The sequence below is a fragment of the Sturnus vulgaris genome, chromosome 19 (assembly GCF_052056855.1).
Source record: "Sturnus vulgaris isolate bStuVul1 chromosome 19, bStuVul1.hap1, whole genome shotgun sequence".
NCBI classification, from domain to species: Eukaryota; Metazoa; Chordata; class Aves; order Passeriformes; family Sturnidae; genus Sturnus; species Sturnus vulgaris.
This window is the reverse complement of record NC_142261.1, coordinates 3,065,843-3,089,248: the sequence shown is the minus strand read 5'-3', so window position 1 is coordinate 3,089,248 and position 23,406 is coordinate 3,065,843. Positions and strand designations below refer to the sequence as shown.

Here is a 23,406-nt window from a genome sequence, read left to right as displayed (position 1 = left end):
TCCTGTTCTGTTTTAGAAGCCATGGCTTTTCTATCTTGAGCTTCAGCCACCACATCACCCCATCAGTCACCCTTGGACGATGACAACTGTTCAGTCCCTGTAGGACTCCAACTAGACTGCCCCAGGATAAGATTCTGGATACAGTAACCACAGTATTTTTAGTAGCAGATGGCTGATGTAAAGCTCCTTACTAGGAAGGAAAGTTCAGCACAGACCTCTTTCCCTGTACAGATAATCCCTAGCCTAGAGCCAAGACTGGAGGAAGAAAGAGAACAAGGGAAATACAAACCCATACATATTGGATACCAGGAGAAAATTTACTTGGAAATGCGATAAAAAACTCCAAAGCACATAGAAGGGCATACCTGGCCTACAGATGGGAGAGAGTGCAAGTTTTGTCTCCTGGTCTCTTTCCATAACCAGATGTTTCAGAGTTTCAGCAGCAACAGAAGCCCCTGAGACCTGGCCACACTCACTTTCCCCTGCCTTGATTTCTTCATTGCCTTCATCTCTCAGTGCCAAAGCTGGCTCAGCAAGTTCCAAGCCTGTTGCATCCATGTAGTCATCCACGGGATACAGGTCCAAAATAGTCTCCCTCTCATCATCAGGAAGCTCAAGACCAGCAGGTTCATGCTCTGGCTCAGCAACCATGGTTTCTCTGCCTTGATCTTCATCCACCTCTTCCTCCTCTTCTTCCTCTTCATCTTCATCATCTTCATCCTCCTCCTCCTCATCTTCATCATCCGAGTCTGAACTTGACTCGAATTCAGAGGAGTCCTCACTCTCATCAGATGATTCAACTTCAGCCTTGGAAGACGAGGGACTTGCTACATCTGCAGGAACAAACTGCCATTAGTTCTGCTTTCTGGCTTTATTAAACCATCAGAGGTAAATATCCCTTCCACTGTAAAAGTGTGGAAACAGCACCAACAGCAGCATGTGGGTTTGAAGGAGTGGCCTTCCAGTTTATTTATCTTTTATCTATTTATCTCTATATTTATAAATCCTGTCTCTGTCTGCTTACAACAATCACCATACCACATGTGAGGATCAGTGCTGCCTGGCACCTTCCCACGTGGGTCTCTTGTATCTTTTCTTGAGATTTTCTGCTGCCTTTACACATGGCCTTAAAAAGCAGAAACTATCACCTTCCAGAGCAGGAACTGATTGATAGGACAGAGTTATTAGCAGCCAAATTACCCTTGTCTGAAATCGCATCCCTTCTCCCCTCAGCCATTCCTGTTTCACAAAACAAGCACACATTTAGCTGGGCTTGAGACCTGTGCCAGGTTGGGCTGAGATCAGTTGGGACTGGAGGGCTTCTGTAAAGGGACTCACTGACTGAGGGATCATGGAAACCTCACAGGTATTAATGAAAAATATCTCTGTGCATTATATTGTGTAAAACTGCCTATCAGTGAAGGGAGGAGCACAAGGAACAAGATCAGCTCACAAAGGCACAAGGGAGACCACAGCTGACCCAGAGGTGACACTTGCTGCTTCCCCTGGAGCTGCTTACCCTCCTCGGAGTCCTGCTCCTCCTCCTTGTCACTTGTGTCTATGCCTGTCTCCTCCTCATCATCTTCATCCTCTTCTTCATCATCATCTTCATCCTCATCATCTTCATCCTCCTCATCCTCCTCTTCCTCCTTTGCAAGAAAGCATTGCCAAAAATGAACAGTGCCTGAGCTGTCAGTGCAGAAACCAGCAGGGGCTCTCAGGAAAGCTGTCAGAGAACCTGACAGAGGTTCTGTGACCCCACCAGGAGCACTCACCTCCTAGAAAAGGGAACTTTGGCACTACCAGGCCCCCTTTTAATGACAGACACACCAACATACCTTGCCAGGTGGTGCTTTCACCAAGCCTGCCTCTTCTTCCTGCTCCTCTTCCTTCTCTGAGGAGGACTCTTCCTCTTTCCCTGATGTCTCATCTCCCTCCTCTCCCTCGCTGTCGAGCTCCAATGGCCTTGCTGGTCGCCGTCGCAGCCCCACTGCCTCTGCATCCTTTTTTGACAGCTCAGATGTTGTGTCAGAAGCATCCCTGTCCCTCTCCGACTCTGAGGAGCAAAAGCAACAGAAATTACCATCAAATACCTTGGAAAGGACACAAAGAGTTAACTACAGAAGGGAAACTTCTTTGGGAAGATCAAAGTTAGAAGAGCTGTGCCCATGTGGTGTGAGAGTCCCCCAGCCTACAGGGGACAACCACAGTGAACAGTGCTGATGGCAAAATGTGGGTGGTCAAAGCTGACACTCCCTAGGCAGAGCAGACAGGAGACATGACTGAGGTCAGGACAGGTAACCTGAATTTAATGCTTTTTTTGTTTCATTTTTTGGCTTCAAAACCACTTGTTAACCTGAATCGACTTCAACACGAACCCATGTGCAAAACAAAGGGTATTCAAAGCTTTGTCTCCTCTTTACTCCTCTCTGGTTATAGGAAATAATGTTAAGATAGTTTCAAACAGATTTTTCTGGCAAATAATTTTGGTTTCTTTCTCAAATCAAATGCAGAGCAAACTGTTACGTGCATCCTCCCACCACATCCCAGCGAGCTGTGAGCACACCCCAAGCAGCCCATGAACCCATCTGAGCTCCTTCTGCTGGGGCCCAACACAGCTAAAATAGGTTATGAGTTATTCTTAAAATGTGGGTCTTAAACTTCCCAGCAGTGAATTTCAGATAATTGAACCCAGAGGGGCCATGTCCCAGCTGATCAGAGCTCTGTGAGAAGCAGGGCTTGGCTCAGATCCTTGACTCTGTGTTTTACTGTAAGCTAGCACACTGCTGTGAAGTTTAAAGGGATTCAGCTTGCGTGGGGTTTGCATCTGCTCCTAGGTTTCAAACAAATGCACTTTGCAAACCTTCATCTTCATCATCCACAGAAGTAGAAGGCCGGATTCTCTTCTGATCTCCCGCTGAGGCAGCTTCAGGTGGCTCCTTTCTTTTCACCTGAACAAAAGACACAATTAGCATTTCTGAAAGTTTAGAACACCAGAAATCAACTTCTTAAGCAAATTGCCACTTTATTTTGCTGTGGTCACAGCAGAAACCAAGGGGCACTCCCCAGCTCTTGATCTCTTTATTGGCTTGCTAACAGAATTTCACTCTGAATGAAACTCTACCCCTTCAATTTGCATGAAAACACCCCGGGTACCAGCATGGTGCATGTCATCACTAGGTACTTGGAGGATGACAGAGAAAACTCTTGATAAATCCATGTCTGAGATTGTAGCAGAACGGAAAGAGAGCATAAACACATCTTAAAGAACCTCAAAACAAGTTTTACTCTAAATAAAGACTGAAGATTCTCTCATCCAAAACCTTTACTTGCATCTTCTGTGCATTCAAAAATCTTAATTTCAGGGAAGCCCTTTACACTCCCCTACCCACACTTCTTTTAAAATACTTTTAATTTTCTATGCAAATGCTTTTCAAAACGGATACCCTGTGCTTCTGAGGAGACAGAGTTTAAGCAAACTTCAGGTGAGATTCAGCTGCCAAACCATCAGAGATTCCAACCAAAACAATAACTGTGTAAAGCACTGTGACCATACATGTATTTTCATGATCATGATGAATCACAGGCAAATATTCCCTTTCCCTTGCAGAGCAGGGAAATCCTCCACAGACAATTCACACAAGTGGAGGATGAACAGCTAAGGGAACAGAGGGTCCTTGCTCTGGTCCTGGGGGGTCAGAAGCAACTCCCTGAGTGAACACAGAGTGAACGGCCTGAGGGCTCTGGGGCACAAACCTAGCGAGGTCTGTCCTCCTAAGGCTCCTCTCTGGGGGATGTCAGCATAAGGAAGAGAGGTTTTGTTTTCACCTTGAAGGATGGCAGGCGGATGGCCCCTCGTAACCCAATGCCCAAGCCAATTGCCTCATAGCCCAGCCCTTCTCCTTTGTTCCAGTTCTCCAAGAGACAAGAGGCAATTCGATCCTTCGGCTTCGGCTTTTCCTCCAGTTCTCCTCCAGACTTCACTGGAGTGAGAGACGCCTGCAACAGAGAAAGCACATTTGAGAGGGGAAGTTTCCTGGGAAGGACACAAACTCTGGAAACCATTTAGATAGTTGAGGTTTAGGAAATATCATTGCCCTGCCCATCAGTTTCTCTGAGGGCATCTGAAGGTGCCCCACACCTGAAAGGAAATAGAGCTGCACAAAATAATACAAATAACTTGAGGGTGTTTTAGGCAAGTCAGCCCAACAATGTGTTATCTACCTTCCTTTGCTAACCCACATAACTGAAAGCAACTCCAGACCTTCCAGATGGGAACACCTTCCTTCTGTTGAGTGTAAGGCCAAAAATAGTGCATCAAAAATCACACACATCCCTGTGTTTCCTTAGCAACCACAGCCCAAGTCCACAAAACCTGTCAGAAGGCTCCAGTCCCCGGAAAAGGGACATCAAAATATTTAGGCAAAACACCAAAGGGTCTACAAAATAAACACATAGCCTCAACAAATCCTTTTTCACCACAGCTGAGATGCAAAGGAAGAGCAGGAATTCAGACTTCTGCAGCTGTGGAGAGGTGGACAAGCCAGGAGAATGTCACACATGGTGGCATGTCAGGCTCTGCCTAAGCCAGGGGCACTGGAGGTGACACTCACCTGTACCAGCCCAAGGCACAACACCCCAATCAGCTTTCCTTGCACACCCTAACAGAGCTCACATGCTGAAATGGGCTGTAATCACCTAAGAGGCAGCACAAGCTCAGCTCTCCCACTAATAAGGATCAAGACTAATGGGAATATCAAGCAGAGAAGCCAAGCAGCAGCACTCCATGGCCAGAGGTGCCTGGTTATTCCTGGCACTCTGCTTAATGCATCTTACTCAGGCTTTCAAGCCTAAACCCACCACTAGATTTGGGAAAACCTTTCCCCTAGCTCAGGCAGAAAGGGTCCATGGAATGTGCTACCTTCCCTACCAACATGCTCCTTTCACAGCTTTCACCCCAGACATTTTCCACCCTGTCTGACCCAGGACACCAGCTTTACCCTTGAGCCTTCCCACTCTTTACCCAGAGCATGATGCCTCTTGGAAGTCCATCAGCTGCCAGAGTTGGAATCAATCAATCAATCAATCAATCAGCTGCCTTTGATGGAATACAGCAGCCAGAGTCAGTGTGATGGCAGAGCACATGGGGAACTGACCTCCAGCTGCCACCAAGGAGCCCAGTGACCTCATCCTCACACACACACAGACATCAGCAATGGGAAGGTACAGTTTAAGCTGAATATTCATATTCTGTTTTCTGCAAAAGCAGGAAATTTGTGCCTGAGAAGGAATCCTGTCCCACCCCAATGCCAAGGGTACCCTGTCCTAGCAGAAAGGAGGCTCTGAAATCTGTGAGGTTTTTCTGTACACAACAGTAACACACGCCCTGGGGCAGAAATAGTTCTGGCATCTCTGTTCCTGGACAGAAAGCACATGTGGTTTTCCATGCAGCAATTTTGTATTTTCAATTACACTGCTCTCATCCAACATAACCTGTGGCAAGGACTGTGGTACAGTCAGCTTCCTTTCCCAAAATGGCTTTTAAATCAAGGTGAGGGAAGAACACCCCAAATCCACCCATAACATGGGATCTAAAAGAGCCTGAAGATCTGCCTCAGCTTGCTTCTGCTTCTTCACCACAGATGTCTGGTTTAAAACAATTTCTTGAGTATTTCAGTTGCTGTTTTTGCAACTATTTGCTGGATCTGTTTCCTTTATTGCCCTGGAAACTCACGAGCCTCCTCCAAGACTGTCAGCACACGCTGGCTGGCAGAAGAAAAGCTCTGAGCATTAGTCAGGAGGAGAGGGACGGGGTTTCTGCTGCACGTCACACCAGCCAGCTCTAAGCCACAGCAAATTACACTGTCATAAAACAGCTGTTAAGCAGCAGCATTACCAACCTCTCCAGAAAGCCAAGGAGCTCTCCCAGGCACCACAGTTAACAGCAACTGGTTTACAAAAACAGGTGGTGAGGATACTGCTCTGAAAGCTGACATGTGAAACAGACCTACCTGCAGGCTGTGGTTTGTTCTGCTGTTTTTACAGTAACTCACTGAAATGGTAATTTTGAGGCTTGCATTAACCTTTCTATAGTGTTAGGTTTTTTGAGTAGTGACAAATTCACCACACATTAAATCACAGAGCTGTTTGCTGGCTGAGGTACACTTCAAATCGGGTGAGAAAAGGATCAGAGGATTCATGCAAAGCTGTTTTCTCAACTAATCCCTGGAACTCTTTGTATGTTTGGTCAATGTTCAGTTTTTGAATTAACCGTTCCTTTGTACATGCACCGGGGAGGGGGCAGAACTGGAAATACCCACAGATCTCACTGCACAAAGCAGGGAACACAAAACAGAGGCTTGGTGGTTTCAAGCACTCCTCTTGCATCTGACCTTAGTTTTTTGGAGCTAAACTTCAGCTTCCTCTTGTACAGAACAATTTAGAGTTTTGGGGTTTTTAAAGTCAGCTCCAGACCCCCGCTGACCACACAGACTGGCCACAAGCACTAAGAACAGCTCTCCCCAGGACCCAGGACAGAGCATGTGAAAACCCACTTTTGCCAGACGTTCCTTCTTGTCCCACCAGTCATCAAACGCCCGGAACGCCACCACTTCGACCATCTTGCGGTTCAGGTCCCTTTTCATGATGGCCTTGAGTTCCTTCACTATGACCAGGAGGACTCCATCCACAGTGGCTTTGTGGGGATCTTCCTTCTTGGGCTCATAGCCCGGGGGTGGAACCGAGGGGTCAAACTTGGGCAGTGGTGGCCACTGCTGCCCACGGGCCAGAGCGGCTCCCATGGAGAAGGGGCGGTAGGGAGGGAGATTCACAAACTGCATCCGGCCCGTCATGAAAGGTGGGTACTGGTACGTGTTCTGTGCCTGCATCATGCGGCTCAGCATCTGCGTTTGCATCTGGAAGGACATGGGCATGCCACCCCACTGGTTGCCCAAGACACTGATCATATCCACCTGCATGACAGGGAACATGCCGGGATGGAAGGGGGGCAGCGGGGGCAGGATGTGGGGCGGAGGGACCCCGGGCGGGGCGGGCAGAGGCGGCGGGGGCACGGTGACGGCCGGGTGGGTGGGTGGGGGTGGTGGAGGCAGCGGTGGGGGCATGGGGAAGCCTGGCTGTGGAGGTGGAGGAGGAGGAAGAGGAGGGAATCCCGGTGGTGGCAGCGGGGGGATGGATGGAGCCATCACGGCCGTGTTGCTGACGGAGGAGTTCACCACAATGGTTTTGGCACATTCCGCGCTGGTGATGGGCGCAGGGTTGGTCTCGTCGTCAGAGATTTCCATGTCCTCCCCTGAGGAATGCTGACCCTGCCACAAAAGAGAGAGAAAAGGTGACGAGCACATTCTCTTTACATTAAATACCACAGCGCTGGGCTGCTTCAAACAAAAGCTAAGTTTAACACACATTTTAATTGGGAATGGAGAAAAGCAAGAGATGCTCTGAAAGGACAGGGCCCACCGAGCAGCTGGTGCCTATTGAAGCTTTTCTCTTCCGTGTCAGACCTCAGGAATCAGAGAGGTAAAAGCTTTCTAAAAGAGCATCAGCACCAACTGAACAAAACCCTCAGCTTCTATGGAGCAGGAGGAATTGCTCCCATGCTTGGTGAAATACACACAATCTAAACGTCCTTCACTGCGAGATATCTTATCTCTTATTTGCATCTAGTACTCCTAGGTACATTACACCATGAGTTTTTATTCCTTAGTTTTTCCATGCACAAATAATTACCCTGTTTTTTAATTATAATCCCTGGCTCATTTGCTGTCAGCTCCTAACCTCTAATTGTGGAAAGACAATACCTCCACATGGTTTCTGCTAGTAAAAGTTGTCTTGACTAGACCACAGCAATTCACATGGGGAAAAAAGAACCCCAAATCTGGTTAAATTGCTTTTAAACATCAAAGTCATAAATGCCGGGATTCAAAGACATAGCTCATGTTGTGTTTTGGGATAAAATGAATACTTTACTAGCCACAAGAAATACAGATTTGTGGAAAATGCTAAAACCATGTCCTACCTCTGCTGCCAAAGGAACGGAAATTGGATTAAAACAGAGGGTGCAAGCTTGCTCTGAAGTCTCAAAACTGCCAGACTAGGTCTCGTACAAAAGAAAAGTCTCAGGAACTACCTCCATCCTCAAGAGCACATGGTCACACCTGCACACTGTGTCCTACAGGCACTTCAGTCCTCAAGGTGTCTTCAGCACCAAGAATCCACCTGCATGACTGTCACATCCCTCAGGTATCAAACCCTGATATGAAATACAGTAACCAAATCCTGCTGGAAGACATATGCACAGGGTGACAGTTTATCTAGGAAACATGAATGGGGCTGATCTCTGCCTAGAGCGATGACAGCAACAGGACAGGGTCCCTGTAACCTCCAAATGTCTCACATTGCTGATACCAAAGAGCTCCCCGTGTTCCCCAGCTCAGCCCAGGGCACAGCAGGGATGCTCCTCCTGGCCAGAGCTCTTCTGCTGCCCTGGGAGCCAGGAAGAGATCACCATCAAGTGCCTCTCTCTATCACAATCCTGGCAAGAGTTTTGGAACCTCTTGGCTGTTATCAGCCAAATTTGACTGTAGATCCCAAATGTATTTATTATTTGCTCCACATTTCGTGCCATCAGGTACCTCTTCTGTCTGCTCTCCTACCAGTCTCCCCAGCCTGAAAGGAAGGAGCAGTATCAGACACTGGAGAACGTGGAAGCTCTGAGAAGAGCTGCTCAGGAGCAGACTTTGTTGGCAGTTTTCACATGGAAGCCGCTGTGATTTGGTTCTTAACCTGTGAATTTCTTACTGGGATATGCAAACAAAAGCAGGAGCAGCTGAGTTGACTCTGCTACAAACTGTCGCTGTGTGAAACTGAGCAACCACAACTATCCAAATCACTCCAAATGTTTCCCGTTTTATCAAAGGTCATCTCTGCTACAGCAGCTACCACCAGAGAGCAGGCTGAGCACGACGCTTGCAACAGCAGCTGTGCAAATCTTCCAGTGCTGGCACCTCCCCTCGCCCTGGCTTCCCCGCATTCCTCTGCTGCAGCACGAACTCAGCGCCTCCCGCAGCGCCTGGGGCACCCCCAAAAAGCCACTCGCAGTTTTAGTGCCCAAAATGCCCAACAAGGAGACACCATCCACCTGGCAAACCCTGAGCAAGAGCTATTGACCCCTGGTAATGGTGATGGAGAGGGGACTCCCCTGTAGTCACAGAGTCACTTTAGTGCATCTGTGCACGCAGTGAGAACTCCGAGGACTGCTTTGCAAACCCTAAAATGAGCAGCTAAAAAAGTAGAGGTGATAACTCATTTCACTCGAGTCTTTCCAAAGGCCAGTTGTATCCTGCCCTTGAGCTGCCCACATCTGGCTCACATTTCTCAGTGGGTCTCACACCCTGCATCCTCTCCCCAGCTGCTCTATTGCAATCACGTCCCATGCCGAGGATGCCGGGGAATAAAAGGACATTCTGCACTTTCAACTACTGCAGCTCCAGTGAAAGGAGCAGAGGAAGAGCAAAAAGGACGACTGTGGCAGGTGTAAACAAGATTCCTGTGAAACAGACCCTGGTTTTCACTAAGTGAACACAAAAGGCCCTGTTAAAAGCACTGGCTCCGATTGCAAATGCTGGATGATGCTAAAGGTCGGTGCTGGATAGAAAGCCAGGAGTGTTCAGGCTACCAAAGACAGACAAAATCAGCTTCAAGTTCACATTCATCTCATCTGATGGGATACAGAGAAAAGTCACCTCATGAGGCCTCAGGGGAGGCCAGCACTGAGCAGTGTCAAGCCGCAAATTCTCCCCAGTCCCTCCTGCAGGACCTTGCACCCTCCCAGAGCCCTCCCAACCTCCCAGCCTGTCCCAGCCAGTCCTGCCACACGAGATCTGTGTGCTCCTTCCTGACCATCACCCAGAGCCCACTGCCATCCACACCAGCCTCTTAGCCTCAGGACCAGTGAGTCCTGCCTGATAAATGAGGCTGGTTTTCCCTCCTGAATGAAACATCACATAGAAAAAGCCAGTCCTGAAACTGCAGAGAGGTGGCAGGACTAGCAGGATTCCATGCTTTAGGGCACAGAGCTTCCTTCATCCATACATGCATTAATTTTTACTTAAGCTGAAATGAGAATTGCTAAAGCAATAACCAGTGTCTGAAATATTGAAAGATTGTTGGTTTTTTTGTAACTTCTGGTGCTCAGATGGGTCTACAGGAAGCAACAACAGATTCCCTGCTTCCTACAATGATGGGCTGACAAATCACCTCCACTTGCACAGTGCACACAGTCTGTGCTCCAGTTTTATCCCAAGCAAGATGGATAGGGAGAGAGAAGAAGATTAAATGTAAGGGAGAAAAGGATCAGAAAAGGCACAGGGGGTAGGGGGAAAGAATCACAAGGTTAGGAAAGAGGTCAAACCAAAAGAAGATCATCTACAAGGAAGTCTTTTAAAGAAAGTTAAGAGTAACGAATATTTAAAGTGGATGACTTTCCTGTAACTGCTCATATCTAAGAGGGAAAAATGTAGGCACCAAGTGAAAGAGATCAAGGTACGGACAGAAAAACCAAGGGGAGACATAGAAAGATTTTCTGTTATTTGAATTTCTTTTCATTCACCTGTCTGAACCTGGATTTACTATGGTTGCTACCAAATACCTCTCAGGGTAGAGCTGAAAAGCATCTGTGCTGTCCTCTCAAAGAAACTGCCTTCTAGCTGGCCTCCCTCTTTGCTCTTACAAGCAGAAAAAAGTGAGCTGATAGAAGACATACATACTGCTATGAGAATGTCATGGCCATCACTGTCAAAAAAAACCTCTGTGTCAATCAGTCCTGGAGTTCACCTGCCTGTTTCTGAGGTCATCTGGTACAATTCCACCAGAAAACCTCCCTTCAGCCCACTGAGAGAAAAGCCATTTCCAGCTAAATTAATTTGTGCTGCCATCTTTACTTTGGATTAATTAAATTAAGAGTTAGCAAAACAGGTATTTAATTATACGCATGACACATTTTTCCAAAGGTTCTTTAATGATGCAAATTTGTTGGGAGAGATTCATGTCAGCGTAACTGGTTATAAATGGCCTCATTCACTGTTCACCCAAAATGTTAATTGCCACCTTTAACACCAGCAGAGTGTGCAGAGACTCTTAAGGTAAATGAGGGAACATCCTGGGATGTCACTTCATCAGCTGGAATAGTGACAGGGTAGAGCCACTGGTTACAGGGTATGGATCCCACCTCAGAGCCATACCCAGCAGTTTGCAAGCAAATGTTAATACCTCCAGAGAAAAGAAATTACATCTTAATATTTGCATGCAGACCTGGTAGCTTCCAGATGTGAGGAGGCTGCTCCATCCCCTGACCCACAGGAGCACTGACACCCCAGCAGTGACTGGGACCTTCACTGTACACATTGTTCAGTGTTACAGGCACAGAAACTTTCATTTCCTTCTAAAAGGCCATCTGATAAAAGAATTTACTCAGAATTTCAGAACACTTTTTGAACACTATCAGTTTACAGCTCATTTTGTTTCAACATTCTGCTGGGTACCAAGTTACTTATATTTGAGGTAGGGTATCACTGAAACCAGCTCAAGTTCTCTAACACACAATTCTCTTCTCAGACTGCTTCAGCAGAGCACATTAAAGAGAATGAGACATTTCAAGCCTGCCACATTTCCTATGCCACCATCCAGAATAAAAATGAAGCCCGAAGTCACCAACCAGCCACCTGCAATTCTTCCTCCAAGACAACTTCACTGAAAAACTCCTTTCAACTTTGGCCCAGAGAATCCCACCATTCACTCTGCTAGAAGAGTAAATACCAAACACCTCTTGCAGCCAAAAATTTGCAAACCCAATGAGGGCTTCAGAGAGTATTGCTCTGATCATTTTGAATCTGCTTTTAGCTTGCAGGTTCCCCGTTGTAGGCAAAGCACACGAGGAGGAGCCGTGGCTCTGAGCTGCCCTCTTGTCTTGCTGGGAGAGCACGATGACATGACAGAGGGACAGTGCTGAGCATTCACACCTCGTGTGTCAGGCGTGAACAAGGCAGACCTGGCACCTTATTTACAATGCACACAAGTGTTTTGACTTTGCTAACCATAATTACAGCCCTGCCTTGGGAAGAACACGCACAGGGGCGGCTCTTGGCTGTCGGTGCAGACACGGAGTGCAGGAGGGCAGAGCCACTCCAGGTGGTTTGCCAGCAGTCCAGCAGCAAAAACACAGAGCAAACTGCTGCCTGCACCTTGCTGGGTGAGCTTTCCAACCTGGTCAGGTCACTGTGCTGTCCACAGTGCCTGTGGTGGCTCCTGGTGGCCAGCCCATCATCACTGAGACTGGATTGAAGCTGCAATCAAGCTGCTGCCTCCTCCCCGTGGGTTACTCAGGTCTTTCAACCTCCTCTGGGCAGCTGAGAGAGCTCCTGTCCTCCTGCTACAGTCAGAGCCCACAAGGGCAACCACAGCAGCTTTTAATTGGAACAACTTTCTGGTGTTTGCACTGTAATAAAATCCCCAGCTCAGTAACTGGCAAATGGAAAGATTTACATATTACAAATCGGTGATGATAAAATATCTCCAGCAACATGTGATTCTATCTCTAGAAAAGAAGACTGCAAGGTTTTTATATTGTTATATATTTAGACAGCACTTTATAAATGAACTCACAAGCAAAGGTGCAAACACACAGATCAGAGTGCTGGACTCAGTGCAGTGTCTCACAAAAAGGGGCACCAAAAAGGCCCTAATGGAACAGGGATTTCTCATAGAAGGATAGACACTCCTTGGATGTTTTGGTTTCTCTAGTACCAATTGCCAAAGTACCTCTCACTACCTGAAAAAAGGAACTCAATCTCTCTGTGATGACAATGTCCCACCTACCACACACACTGTGTTGGCTCAGGTTGTGTTTTGGTCTGGTACTTACTTGCAGCACTTCTTTGGCACAGGCAACGCTCCCCACACCTACAGGGCTGCCCAACGAGTAAAACAAGTGACAATAATACCCAAGTGCTCATTGTAAACAAACAGCACTGCAAACACCAGCCCAATTTACACCACTTACTTTCCTTCCTAAAGCCAAGAGGGAACTTTGAGTTGATATCTCAAATCACAGAAGGATGGAAGAATTCCCCAGAAGACCCTGCTGCTCCCAGAAGAGGGGGACAGGGGTGAGGAAATGCCACGTGCTTGCCTGTGTCTCACAAATGATCCATCAGGTGCTGGTCCCTAATTAGACCATCCTGAACATGGGGAGATGCCACAAGCAGGGATTTGGAAGGATGCAGGGAAGCAGCTCAACAGGGCTATCAGTGTAGGGCAGGAAGGGCTCTTGAGAGGGGAAGGCACATGGGGGTGATGCTTACAAAGGGAAAAGGTCTCCTCACTCACTCCCAGTATTTCCTGACACCAGAAACAGAAGTAAATTGATTTATGTTTTAAGGACAGCAGGAGAGCTGGACAGCTGCCCAACAGTCCATGCCATCATCAGATGAAACAAGATGACAAAACAAGCTCAAATGAGTCCTGGAGGATGGACAGCAGTGCCAAAGAGCATCCTGCAAAGATGCAAAGAGCATCATGCAAATCCACACCACACTTCCTGCAGCCCTCACATGCACTGAGCAGCTGAAATGGGTCTCGACACTTCAAGGCCCTGCTTCAGACTCCAGAGGGGATTATTCTGTCTCCCTGCAGGACAGTGGAATAACATCAACATCTCCACAGAAAGGAACTGAGCAGCAGCTTAAATCAGTACTTCCCAAAGCAAAGCCCCTGATGTGACACAGGGCATGAAATGGTCCACACAAAAAACCCACAAAAAATAGGAGAAAATTAATGCAATTATTGAACAGGAGGGGTTCAGGCTGTTTTTACTTGACTGTACATAGGATCTCTGGTGGTTGTAGGAAATGATGCATGGATTCTTCCTTCCAGAAGTCAAAATAGATCCTGGAGTAAGAAACACCCACCTAGGCAGCTGCTAGGCATTTCCACAAGGCTGAGAACTTCTTTCATTCAGCAAGTGGTGCAGGGAAGGACAGACAATTCAGGTGAAGCAAGAAGACAGAGATGGGAAGCCCATGTGGTGCAGTCTAAGGTAAACAGATCTTTACTGATCCAGAAAAAAGACAACTTGAGGAATGTGATCCCAAGGGGAGAACACTCAGTCATCATTCAGTACTTTCCAAAATCCATTCTCTTGGCAAGACAGCACCACAGTCCAGTTTTCAATGTGGATGTCAAGAGCCTACTGCAAGAACTTCCCAGGACAGAAATCATCAAAGCCAGGAATTCAGCCAGTGGGAAAACAACTGCCAGATCTGCCTCAGCAGAAATCCTGAAGAGATGAACTGGCAAAGAGAGCTAGGTTGAGGGGGTTCCTCTGTTTGTTAGTAAGTTAGGAAGCCATCCACAGAGAGGATGGCTTAATTCAGGTCTTTCTGCCTCCCAAGTGGAGAAGGCTCCAAACTGCAAACCTCATGGCATATGATGTGGTTACACTGCTCCTGTCAGCAAGATCACTGAAGAAGGGATATGTGGAGCAGTCAGACATTACCTCTGGGCTTCCCATGCACAAGAGACTCTCCAGTGTCTGCAGGGAGAGGCCAACACAACATCCTTGGGGTCCACAGTCAGCAATGCTGAGACTGGAAACCTCCAGACACCCTGAGTGCACAGATCTGAGCAGAGACCCACACGAACATCCACTGGGCAGGTCACAAAATCCAGTGAGAGTATGAGATGGGGATTTCCTGGCTCCCAGCCCGAGCTCAGGGAGGCCTGGGCATGCCCCCATGCCTGGACAGTGGCCCCTCCTGCATTATGTGCACAAATCTGAACTGGCAGGGAGAATGTGTGCCAATTCAAGGCCAGCGTCAGGCGGCCACAGGGTTTTTCATCACATATGAAACACCCTAAAATTGGATTTACCATCTCATGGAACCATGGCCTCTTCCCTTAAGTCTTAAGCAGATCTTATTAAAGGGGAAAAAAAAAAAGGATTTCTTTATGAGGGGAAGGAGAGGTAGAGAAAAGGAAGGAGGAAAAGAGAGGGGTGTTAACATTGGGAAACCATGTAACAAGGCAGGTTCTTTCCACAGCAATGGTTGTTCTGGTTTCCCTATTTTAGATGGGGGGGAAGGGATAGCTGAAGAGCTATTTGCAATCTAACTTCAAAGGCTTTAGTCGGCTGGGAAGCTAAGTCATGCATAAAAGGATGGTAGAGTGGCAAGAAAATACCCCCTACAGATAAATTAGTCAGGGAATGCTCTCTGCTTCTCCCAAAGACTTTCATACAGCCAGACTGGCTTTACCCAGGTAAAGCTCTTTTCAGACACCAGGTTCAGTGATGCAGAGTTCTGGGAACTAACCAGCCAAATCCAACAGAGGAACTGAACAATCTCTCTGAAAAACAGAAAGGCACTGGTACACATACAATGGGCTCCTCTGTCATTTTCTGCCACCTCAGCTACTATTTTATTCTAAGGTCTGTCCACACACAAAAGATGCAGAGCTCGAGGCAGCATCCCCTTCTCTAAAGATGCAAAGAAAAGCAAGGAATTCAGAAGAAATCACACTACACAGAACTCATTTCTCAAATGATTCTGTAACGCTGTCTTGCTCGTCACCCGGGTGTGCAGAAAAGCACCCACATTTCTAAAGAAGGCACTTTGCAATCAAAGATAAAGGGAACTGGCAACATTAGATCAGAGTCCACCTATAAGTAAAAGAAAAAAACCACCCTGCACATGCAATAACTGCATGTGCAGAGTACACAGATCCCTCACAGTCCAGTGCCAGGCAGGAGCTCACATGCCAGCCCCTGACCTCACCCTCATACTTAAACCTTAGGTCAAATGAAGCCATGAATTCAGATCTTGCTACCAAGAAGGTGATAAGGAAGGAGATAAGCATGGAAAACAGTCTAGCTCCCCAGCTGATAGCAGCCTGTTGAAGAATAGGTAGTACACATGCTGTATTTAAACAGTTCTAATCAGCACAACTAGGCCAGTTTGATACTCTTCCCCTTTTGCACAGAACTGCTGTACCCTTGGGTATCTGAAATCACGTGGCTATCACGGTTATGGCAGCATTTTCAGTGTCCTGTTCGGTGCTCTCTGCATTTCAGTGTTAGTAACAACAGTGGCCTCATTTGCAAGACCTGGATGTCTCCAACACAACCTGTGAAACGTTGAGTCTCCTCAGAAGGGAGGGCAAAAATGAAGGAATTTTGGATCTTGAAGGAGAATGGGCAAAAGAAAAGAGTTTTTGTTAAATCATTCATCAGTCTCATCCTTTAAGGCTCTCCTGCTCACTCCCATCTGCCCTCCACACTGCTCTCCTTCCAGCAGCTCTGTTCTAGCCCAGCTATTTGAAAAGAAATATGCATGAAAGAGGGAACACACTGTTAAAGAGGTCTTTAGGACCTTGTTATCATCCTAACTGCAGTCATGGTGGCTGCATGGTATGGTTTCAAACAAGGAAACCTGTGGCTTTCTGTTCTGGAGACAGCCACCACCATCACCCCAGACAGGACAAGAGGACATCTGCTGCATTTCTGAATTCCCAGAAAAATTGCTTCAGCCAGCCCACATGGTCTTGACTGACAAAAAGCATTTACCCACTTTGGACAAAGCCCCCACTGGAGGTGGCACAAATGCTCTGGGTCTGCTGAGACACAGCTGGAGTGGCCCCAGGGAACAGGAGACCCAGGAGACACAAACCCTCCCTGGCTCTGAGTCCTTCACAGCAGTGACCACAAGAGATGAGTGGCACCCTAATGAGCTTAGCAGCTCCTCATTTTCTGAGCATTACAACACAGCCTTAACAAGTCCTTCCCAGCAAAGCAGAAGATGCATTAAAAGCCAGCTAGGCTGCAGGAGATGCTTCACTCTGAGAAGCCTATTTCCAGCAGCCGAGTTCTTCCTCAAAAGTGAGGGTGAGGCCAGCAAGAAACAGTTCCCCTTTGGTAACATTTCTCTTCTCTCTGGAGTCAGCTTGAATTTTTCACTGCTTTATTTCCTTCTTAGATTTTTCTTCTCTTGCTGCACTCAGATTTAACTAAGTGCATGAAGTTAGAGAGGACAGAATCAGGCTCATCAATTGAGGAATGTAATATATTTATTAAAACAATAAAAATATTTTTCTAAGACAAAGAGCAAGAAATACCTCCAAGTTGTCCTTTTTCAAAACCTGCTCAGTGAGGGAAATGCAACATTTTCCCCCCTACCACTCCCTTTGGGTAATAAAAACAAAACCCTTGCAGCTGCCAACTGCTGACTAGTTGATCCCTTAACAGAAATAATCCCTGTGCAGGACATAATATTTCTCATGGCCTTCAAGAAAACACCAAACTTTTACTATCAAACTATTCCCACAGTGTGCACAATAAATTGTAAAACCACAAGTGTTCTAAAGCACCAGAGTGGAAATACCCCCCAGCTGGGCTGCATTCCCACTGGCATTTGTGCAGGCATAAAATATGCAAAAAAGAGAGGAGAGGTAAAGTGTGCTGATTTCCCTACCTGTCCCCTCATTAGCAAGCAGGAGGTTTAAACAAACACATGAAAACCCTTTTCACCTAGAACAAAATTCAGCTGTGCACTGCACTGTCACAGGATACTGCCCAGGCTCAGGAGTGCAGATGGGTTGAATAATGGATTAGATGTTTGTGGAGGACAGTCCAGCAGAAGCTACTGAGCTGAGCATTGCTAATCTGCTGGTCAGGAGGGACCCTGGGGAGTGCAGGGAGGCTGCTGCACGGCACCCACTGCACACCCAAAGGAATAACCCCCAACAACACAGCCAGCCATGGAAAGGCAAAGATGTGCCTTTTCCTTGCTTACTCAGAGTTAGTCTGAAGTCTCTCCTGCTCTCTCTTGCAGCAGAGCTGTAATCAAGCTCTCCCACGGGTGACTGCTCAAGTGGAAGGGCAGCGTGTCCATGGCAGAGCCCTTCAGCAGCAGGCAGCACCAGGTGATCCATGTTCTGCTCCTCACACCCACCACTCCAGCTCTCAGGCTCTTCTAGAGCCACCCCCATGTTGGTGACACTTTACTCACTTCTTTACTACCTGCTTTAAAGAGCTTTGCTAAAACGCTCGAGATGAGTGAAGCCCTGCAGAAGCTCACAGAACAACATCACCACAGCCCGTTCTTGAGCAGACACAGCTAAACCCTTCTCCACCACACAGCTCTTTATTTGTATTTTTAAAGCAGCCTTCCTATTAGTACTGGTTCATTAGTTAGGAGTTATATATGAAGCCTTAAAAAGGCAGGCTACTTATTTAAAGCATTATGTGAAACAGTTGTGAGAAAGGCACAAAACCAGGCAAACACAGCTCTGTGCTCATGCATTCCATGTCCTGTTCACTGATCCAGGGGGCCTGCTGGGAGGCATGGGCATCTTTTTATTTTTTAAGCAGTTCTGCAGGAACAGCTGCTGTGGTGGTTTGCAGCTCATCGTTTATTACTTAGCACCGTTTGGCCTCAGCACCTTTTGAAGCACCAGAGCTGCACAGTGGTTGTTACATCACTGACCATCATCAATACATTTGCACTGTGCAATGCTCTCGATACAAGAGCTCAGTTAAAATCGTAAAAATACTCCAAAAACTGACCTTTCTCTGCCTGCAGCACGTGTGCCCCAGCAACAGCCCAAGACAAAGTCATGCAACAAGACTGCTTCCTCAAGCTGAAGCCTGAACATCCAACCCAGCAGGGTTCACAGCTGACTGCTGGTGCCTTGCAGCCAGGCTGAGTGTCCCCAGCACAATGCCAGCTCCCAGAGAATTTAAAAGCAACCCCAGCATCAGGACACCATCCTCCAGCAGGGCTCTGCTGGGGCCAGGCTGCCTTTTGCCACCAAACCCTCACCATCTGCCTGCCTCTCACTGACCTGGAACATACCTCAGCTTTGCAAACCCATCTGTTGTTACCACTTTTCTGAGGTAATTTGGGAGATACATCCCACCTGACACTATATTAACAAGAAACAAATTTGTTGAGATTCCCTCGACAAAATTGATCCTTTCACACACGTCTCCATGGCATACATTCCACTGGTAGATTGCCCTTTATGTATTACTTCAATTTGAATAATTTCATGCAGTATGAAGGATTTTCATATTTTCCAAGTATTTCTTTTTCCTGACAATAGCAAAATGCTTGTAGCACCATGATAACAGTTGCTCACATTTATCTGCATCCTTCAAAGACAATATTTCAATTATCTGCACTGGAAACTCTCAGCCACATCTGCCGACCAAAATGCCACGTTTGGCAACTGCTTAGCAATGAAGAGTGGATTGGGAAACAGTCCCCAGAGCCATGTGCCAACACCACACCAGCTCCTGCTTCCACCAAACAGCACTGCTATCACCTCAAATAAGTATATTTTGTTCTGCCTGGGATCCACAAGGCACCAGAAATAACAAGCTCCTTTGGGAAAAGGGAAATCTGGAAAAAAGCTGCCTGCTTCAGCAATCCCTCCCCAGGCTCCACAGGGAATGTCTCCCTGGTGTGTGCAACACTTGTTGATCCCACACCACAGGAGGAGGACAGGCCACTTGGACATAAGCATAAAAGTCTATCTGCTCACTGCCAAGCACAGTTCTCGTGGAAAAAATTTGGATGTAAGAGCAACCCCCACCCCACTCCACCCACAAAAGGAGCAGGCATCAGATTCCTCGATCAGGACAGCAAAAAGGCCCAGGAAAAACAAAACCCCATCCATCCTTGATGTCACCCACCCTGCACCATCCTCAGTCCTCTTCTTCCTAAGGCTCTGTGCCATTGCACTCGGTGGCACAGGGAATCTGGGCACTGCAAGACTGAGGACATCCCACCTTGAATGCTTGAAGGTGCAGGCAAGGAGGTGAGACAGGAAGGACTCGAACTGGGCAAGACCATCTTTGTTTCTCCTCTTCCTCCCCTCCTCACCATTCTCAGAGCCTTTTGCCCAGCTATCTCCCTGACTTACTGCCTGATATAGAGAGATTGGGCAAAACACAGGTGAGCTGGTCAAAGGTGTGTGGTAATTGCACTTAGCACACTGTTATCAACTCCACAGAAACACACAGTCCAAACACAGCCTTTCAGAGCAGCCAGCAACTCCAAACACCACTAAAAAGTGCCAGACTCGAGGGAAAACTGGAAGGTGAGCTCCAGCTGTCTGACCCTTTTGCAGGCTCTGTGTCTGGGTGGTTTCGGTTCCGGTGCCCTCTGTGCTCAGAGCCACTGCTGGAGCCCAAACCACCAACAACTTCCTCTGCTCAAACTGCTCCTACAGCAACACCCCTGCACAGCCAGAGGAGCAAACCCATTCCACCTATCCCAGCCTGGAGAGAAATGAAAAACCTCAATTTGCAGCCTTGCTATTTCCACTTCATGAGGCCTGTCTGCCCTGCTGGAAATGTGTGAAAGCAGACGCTGACCTTATTTTAGCACTATGCAAATAAAAAAACATTTTTAACTCTTTTTTTTTTTTTTTCCCTTTGCCATTTTCTTTCTTCTTTGTTTGTTTTTTTTTTAATACATTTTGTTTCTAGGAGCACAAAATGTGAGCAATCTTTTTGTCATGATGAATGGGCATATCCAAAAGCAAGCACTGCACTTTCATAATAAATCCTGAGGCAGCAGTAACATGTCTGGGTCAAAGGAGCCCTCGTGGGCAGGTACATCATGCACAGAGTTAACGATCTCACAAGTTTCATTTTGAGTTCTGCCCCGTCTTCACTTGGTACAAACAAGTACCCCAAACTGAAAATTAAAATTAACAGAAGGGGGGTGGCAAAGTCATGGGCTTCAAAATTGATGCAGCATGGAAAAAACATTCTACTGATGAACTGTATCTATTTAGAGGACTCCAGGAAAGGCACCAGCCAGCAGAAATTTGAATAAGAGCTCGTCTGCTCAGTGCTCTGTGTCAGACACAGACACATATAGAACACAGCGGCTGCTCCGGCATCTTCACAAACCAGACCCAGAAATTAGTGCTGTTCTGGCGGCTGCCAGCACAATATGTTAACAGCAATTATTTTCTCAATATTTCTACTGATTACCTAACACACTGGCACGTTTTCTCAGTGTCACTGCATGTTGCAACACACGCCGCCATCCAGTAACTTGTCTGCATTCCCTTGGTCACTTTTCACAGCCATCAGATGTGAAACGCAACTGGAATGATAATGGGTTGGAGAAACTGTGAGGAAAACGTGTCACTTCAATGTGAGGCTTCACAGCCTGCATTTATGACATCTGAACATTCAATATCGTCACTGCTAAATCCTGAGTGTTGTAAGGAACAGGAAGAACTCTGCAATCAGCAAAAGGAAGATGGCCACTGGCTCTCTAACTGTGGATGGTCTGCAGAGCTCATATTTGGAGATATTCTTCCACCATAAGTTATGTGCTGTGGTTAAACACCATAATTTAGATCTAACTTTGCAGTGCAGGGGCATCTACAGATTACACAAACACAAAATAAGCAATGCTGTACCTACTCACAGACAGTTCAAATACACACAGCCAGTCCACCAGGAACTGAAAATTTACAGAAAGTCACTGGTGGAGAAACAGAACAAACTGAGCTAGTGGTGAGAGTATTGTCAGCAACAGTGATTTATAAAAAGGAATGGCAATGTCAATTCTATCAGGTATGCAAAATGAAAAAGCCTCAAAGCCTTGGCCTGGTGTGAGAGCAAAAGAACCACTCAGCCTCCCAACCACAGCCTGCTTTCTATTTTTCAGTTACACTCCAGAGCATTTCACCATTTCCAGCTCTGTTATCAACCAGAGACACGTTCTCTCACTCTACTGGAGTTGTTTGGTATCCAACAAAACCAAACCACAAACAGTCAAATATTTTTCCATTCAGGTTTCCTTCCCCCCACAAGCATGAGGGGTGCATCATCAGGAATGTCAGGTGAACCTTTATGCAATACTGCTCTGAAAAGGTGACTGTAAAAACTGACACTGGGCTTGTTGCCTCTTGCTGCTTCCTCTATTGAACATTTGTCTGGTCAAGCCCTCTGCTCTGCTAACCACTCTGCAAGCACTCCAAGAATCAAATCAGAGCCAAATACAAAAAGTCAAAAGTGAAATACAACTTAGCAAAAATGAACCGACTCCTCTGCTTCATATAAATTTTTGTAGGAGCAGCAGGTTGTCATGTGGTAAATGAATCAGTGTACAAGGAAGCAGTCCCTGCCTGTGGTCTTCCAGCATCAATTCTGAAAAAAAAAAGGTAAAATAACAACCTGCACTTCCACTGCTCCAGGAGCTGGACATCCTTGTCTTGGTCAGGTTATTTAGGAACTGACCCTCAGTCCTCAGCATGCCCAGGGGGATACAGGGCTGCAGCCCTGCTCCCTTCCTCAGGACTCAGTGGCTGAACAGATCACTGAGCTCTCAAAGGGGCCAGTGTAGTGTCACATTTAAATCACCTTTTGAGGGATTTGTGTGCTGCCTTTCTCTTCTGAACAAGCTTAAACTCCACAAGATCCCCTGAAGTCCCTGTGGCTTCTCGCTGCTGTGTGGGTCAGGGAGGGCAGAACTGAACCCACAGCTTAAGCAGTTCACTCTCATTTTAATTTCACAGGTTTAGCATGGCTGGTGTAATTCACATGTAAAACCACAGCAGTCATCCAAATCTCTGCTGCCTGGGCATTGGCTGGCTGCATTTCTGGAAATTCATGGTCATAACATGATACCTATTTTTTGAGTTTCCATTAGGAACCGGTTCTGTCAAGCATGATTGCATTTGCAAGAGCTCAGGAGGCAGGAAAATTTGAAAAAGTGTTTATGAGACTGGGTATAAATCACAGCTCTCAGATTTTTCTCCCTTCTTCAATTAAAAGACTACATTCAGAGCAACCATTTCCCCCATCTACTCTCTCCATCTCCCTCCAGAAATGAGGAATCCCACTCCAGCTGTAAACTGGATCCCAGGTGTACCCATATATATTATATACACTAACAGCTACCTATGGGCATAAGAGCTCTTGCACAGTTACTGTGGAAACAAAGGTATCAAATTTCCTGGCTCTTAAGGATCTACCTTCTCAACCTTAATGTGCATTTGCCTTGAATAAATCATTTCTAAGCTCTTCAGCCCAGAAACATCCCTCAGTAGAGTGAGATTGGGTTCACCTTTAGGGGCTCCATGTTAACTTATCACCCGTGTCCCAGGGGCTGCCTGCAACCCACACAATCCAGGGTGGGAGGAGGGTACAGGAGGAGAACATCCTCCTGCAGGCATAGATGGATTTGCTCCTGCTCAGCTCCAAGGGACATCAGATGTCCCTAGGGCAAGCACTGCAGGTACTGCTAGCACCAAAACCCTCAACACCTCCTCTCACTGCCTGGACAACACCTGGGTTCTGCTTTGTCCCAC

The 23,406-nt window shown here is 46.9% G+C and overlaps 1 protein-coding gene across 1 annotated transcript in view; it reads right to left on the bottom strand.

Annotated features, from left to right (window-relative positions):
- SETD1B (SET domain containing 1B, histone lysine methyltransferase) overlaps nt 1–23,406 on the bottom strand; it is a 48,984-nt gene that overhangs the window by 12,427 nt on the left and 13,151 nt on the right. The window contains exons 7-12 of the mRNA XM_014875024.2: nt 6,555–7,325; nt 3,829–3,999; nt 2,864–2,951; nt 1,839–2,056; nt 1,520–1,649; nt 366–833 (exon numbers count right to left, since the gene is read on the bottom strand). Of these exons, the coding sequence (XP_014730510.2) occupies nt 366–833; nt 1,520–1,649; nt 1,839–2,056; nt 2,864–2,951; nt 3,829–3,999; nt 6,555–7,325 (1,846 nt within the window). The remainder of the gene's footprint in view (nt 1–365; nt 834–1,519; nt 1,650–1,838; nt 2,057–2,863; nt 2,952–3,828; nt 4,000–6,554; nt 7,326–23,406) is intronic.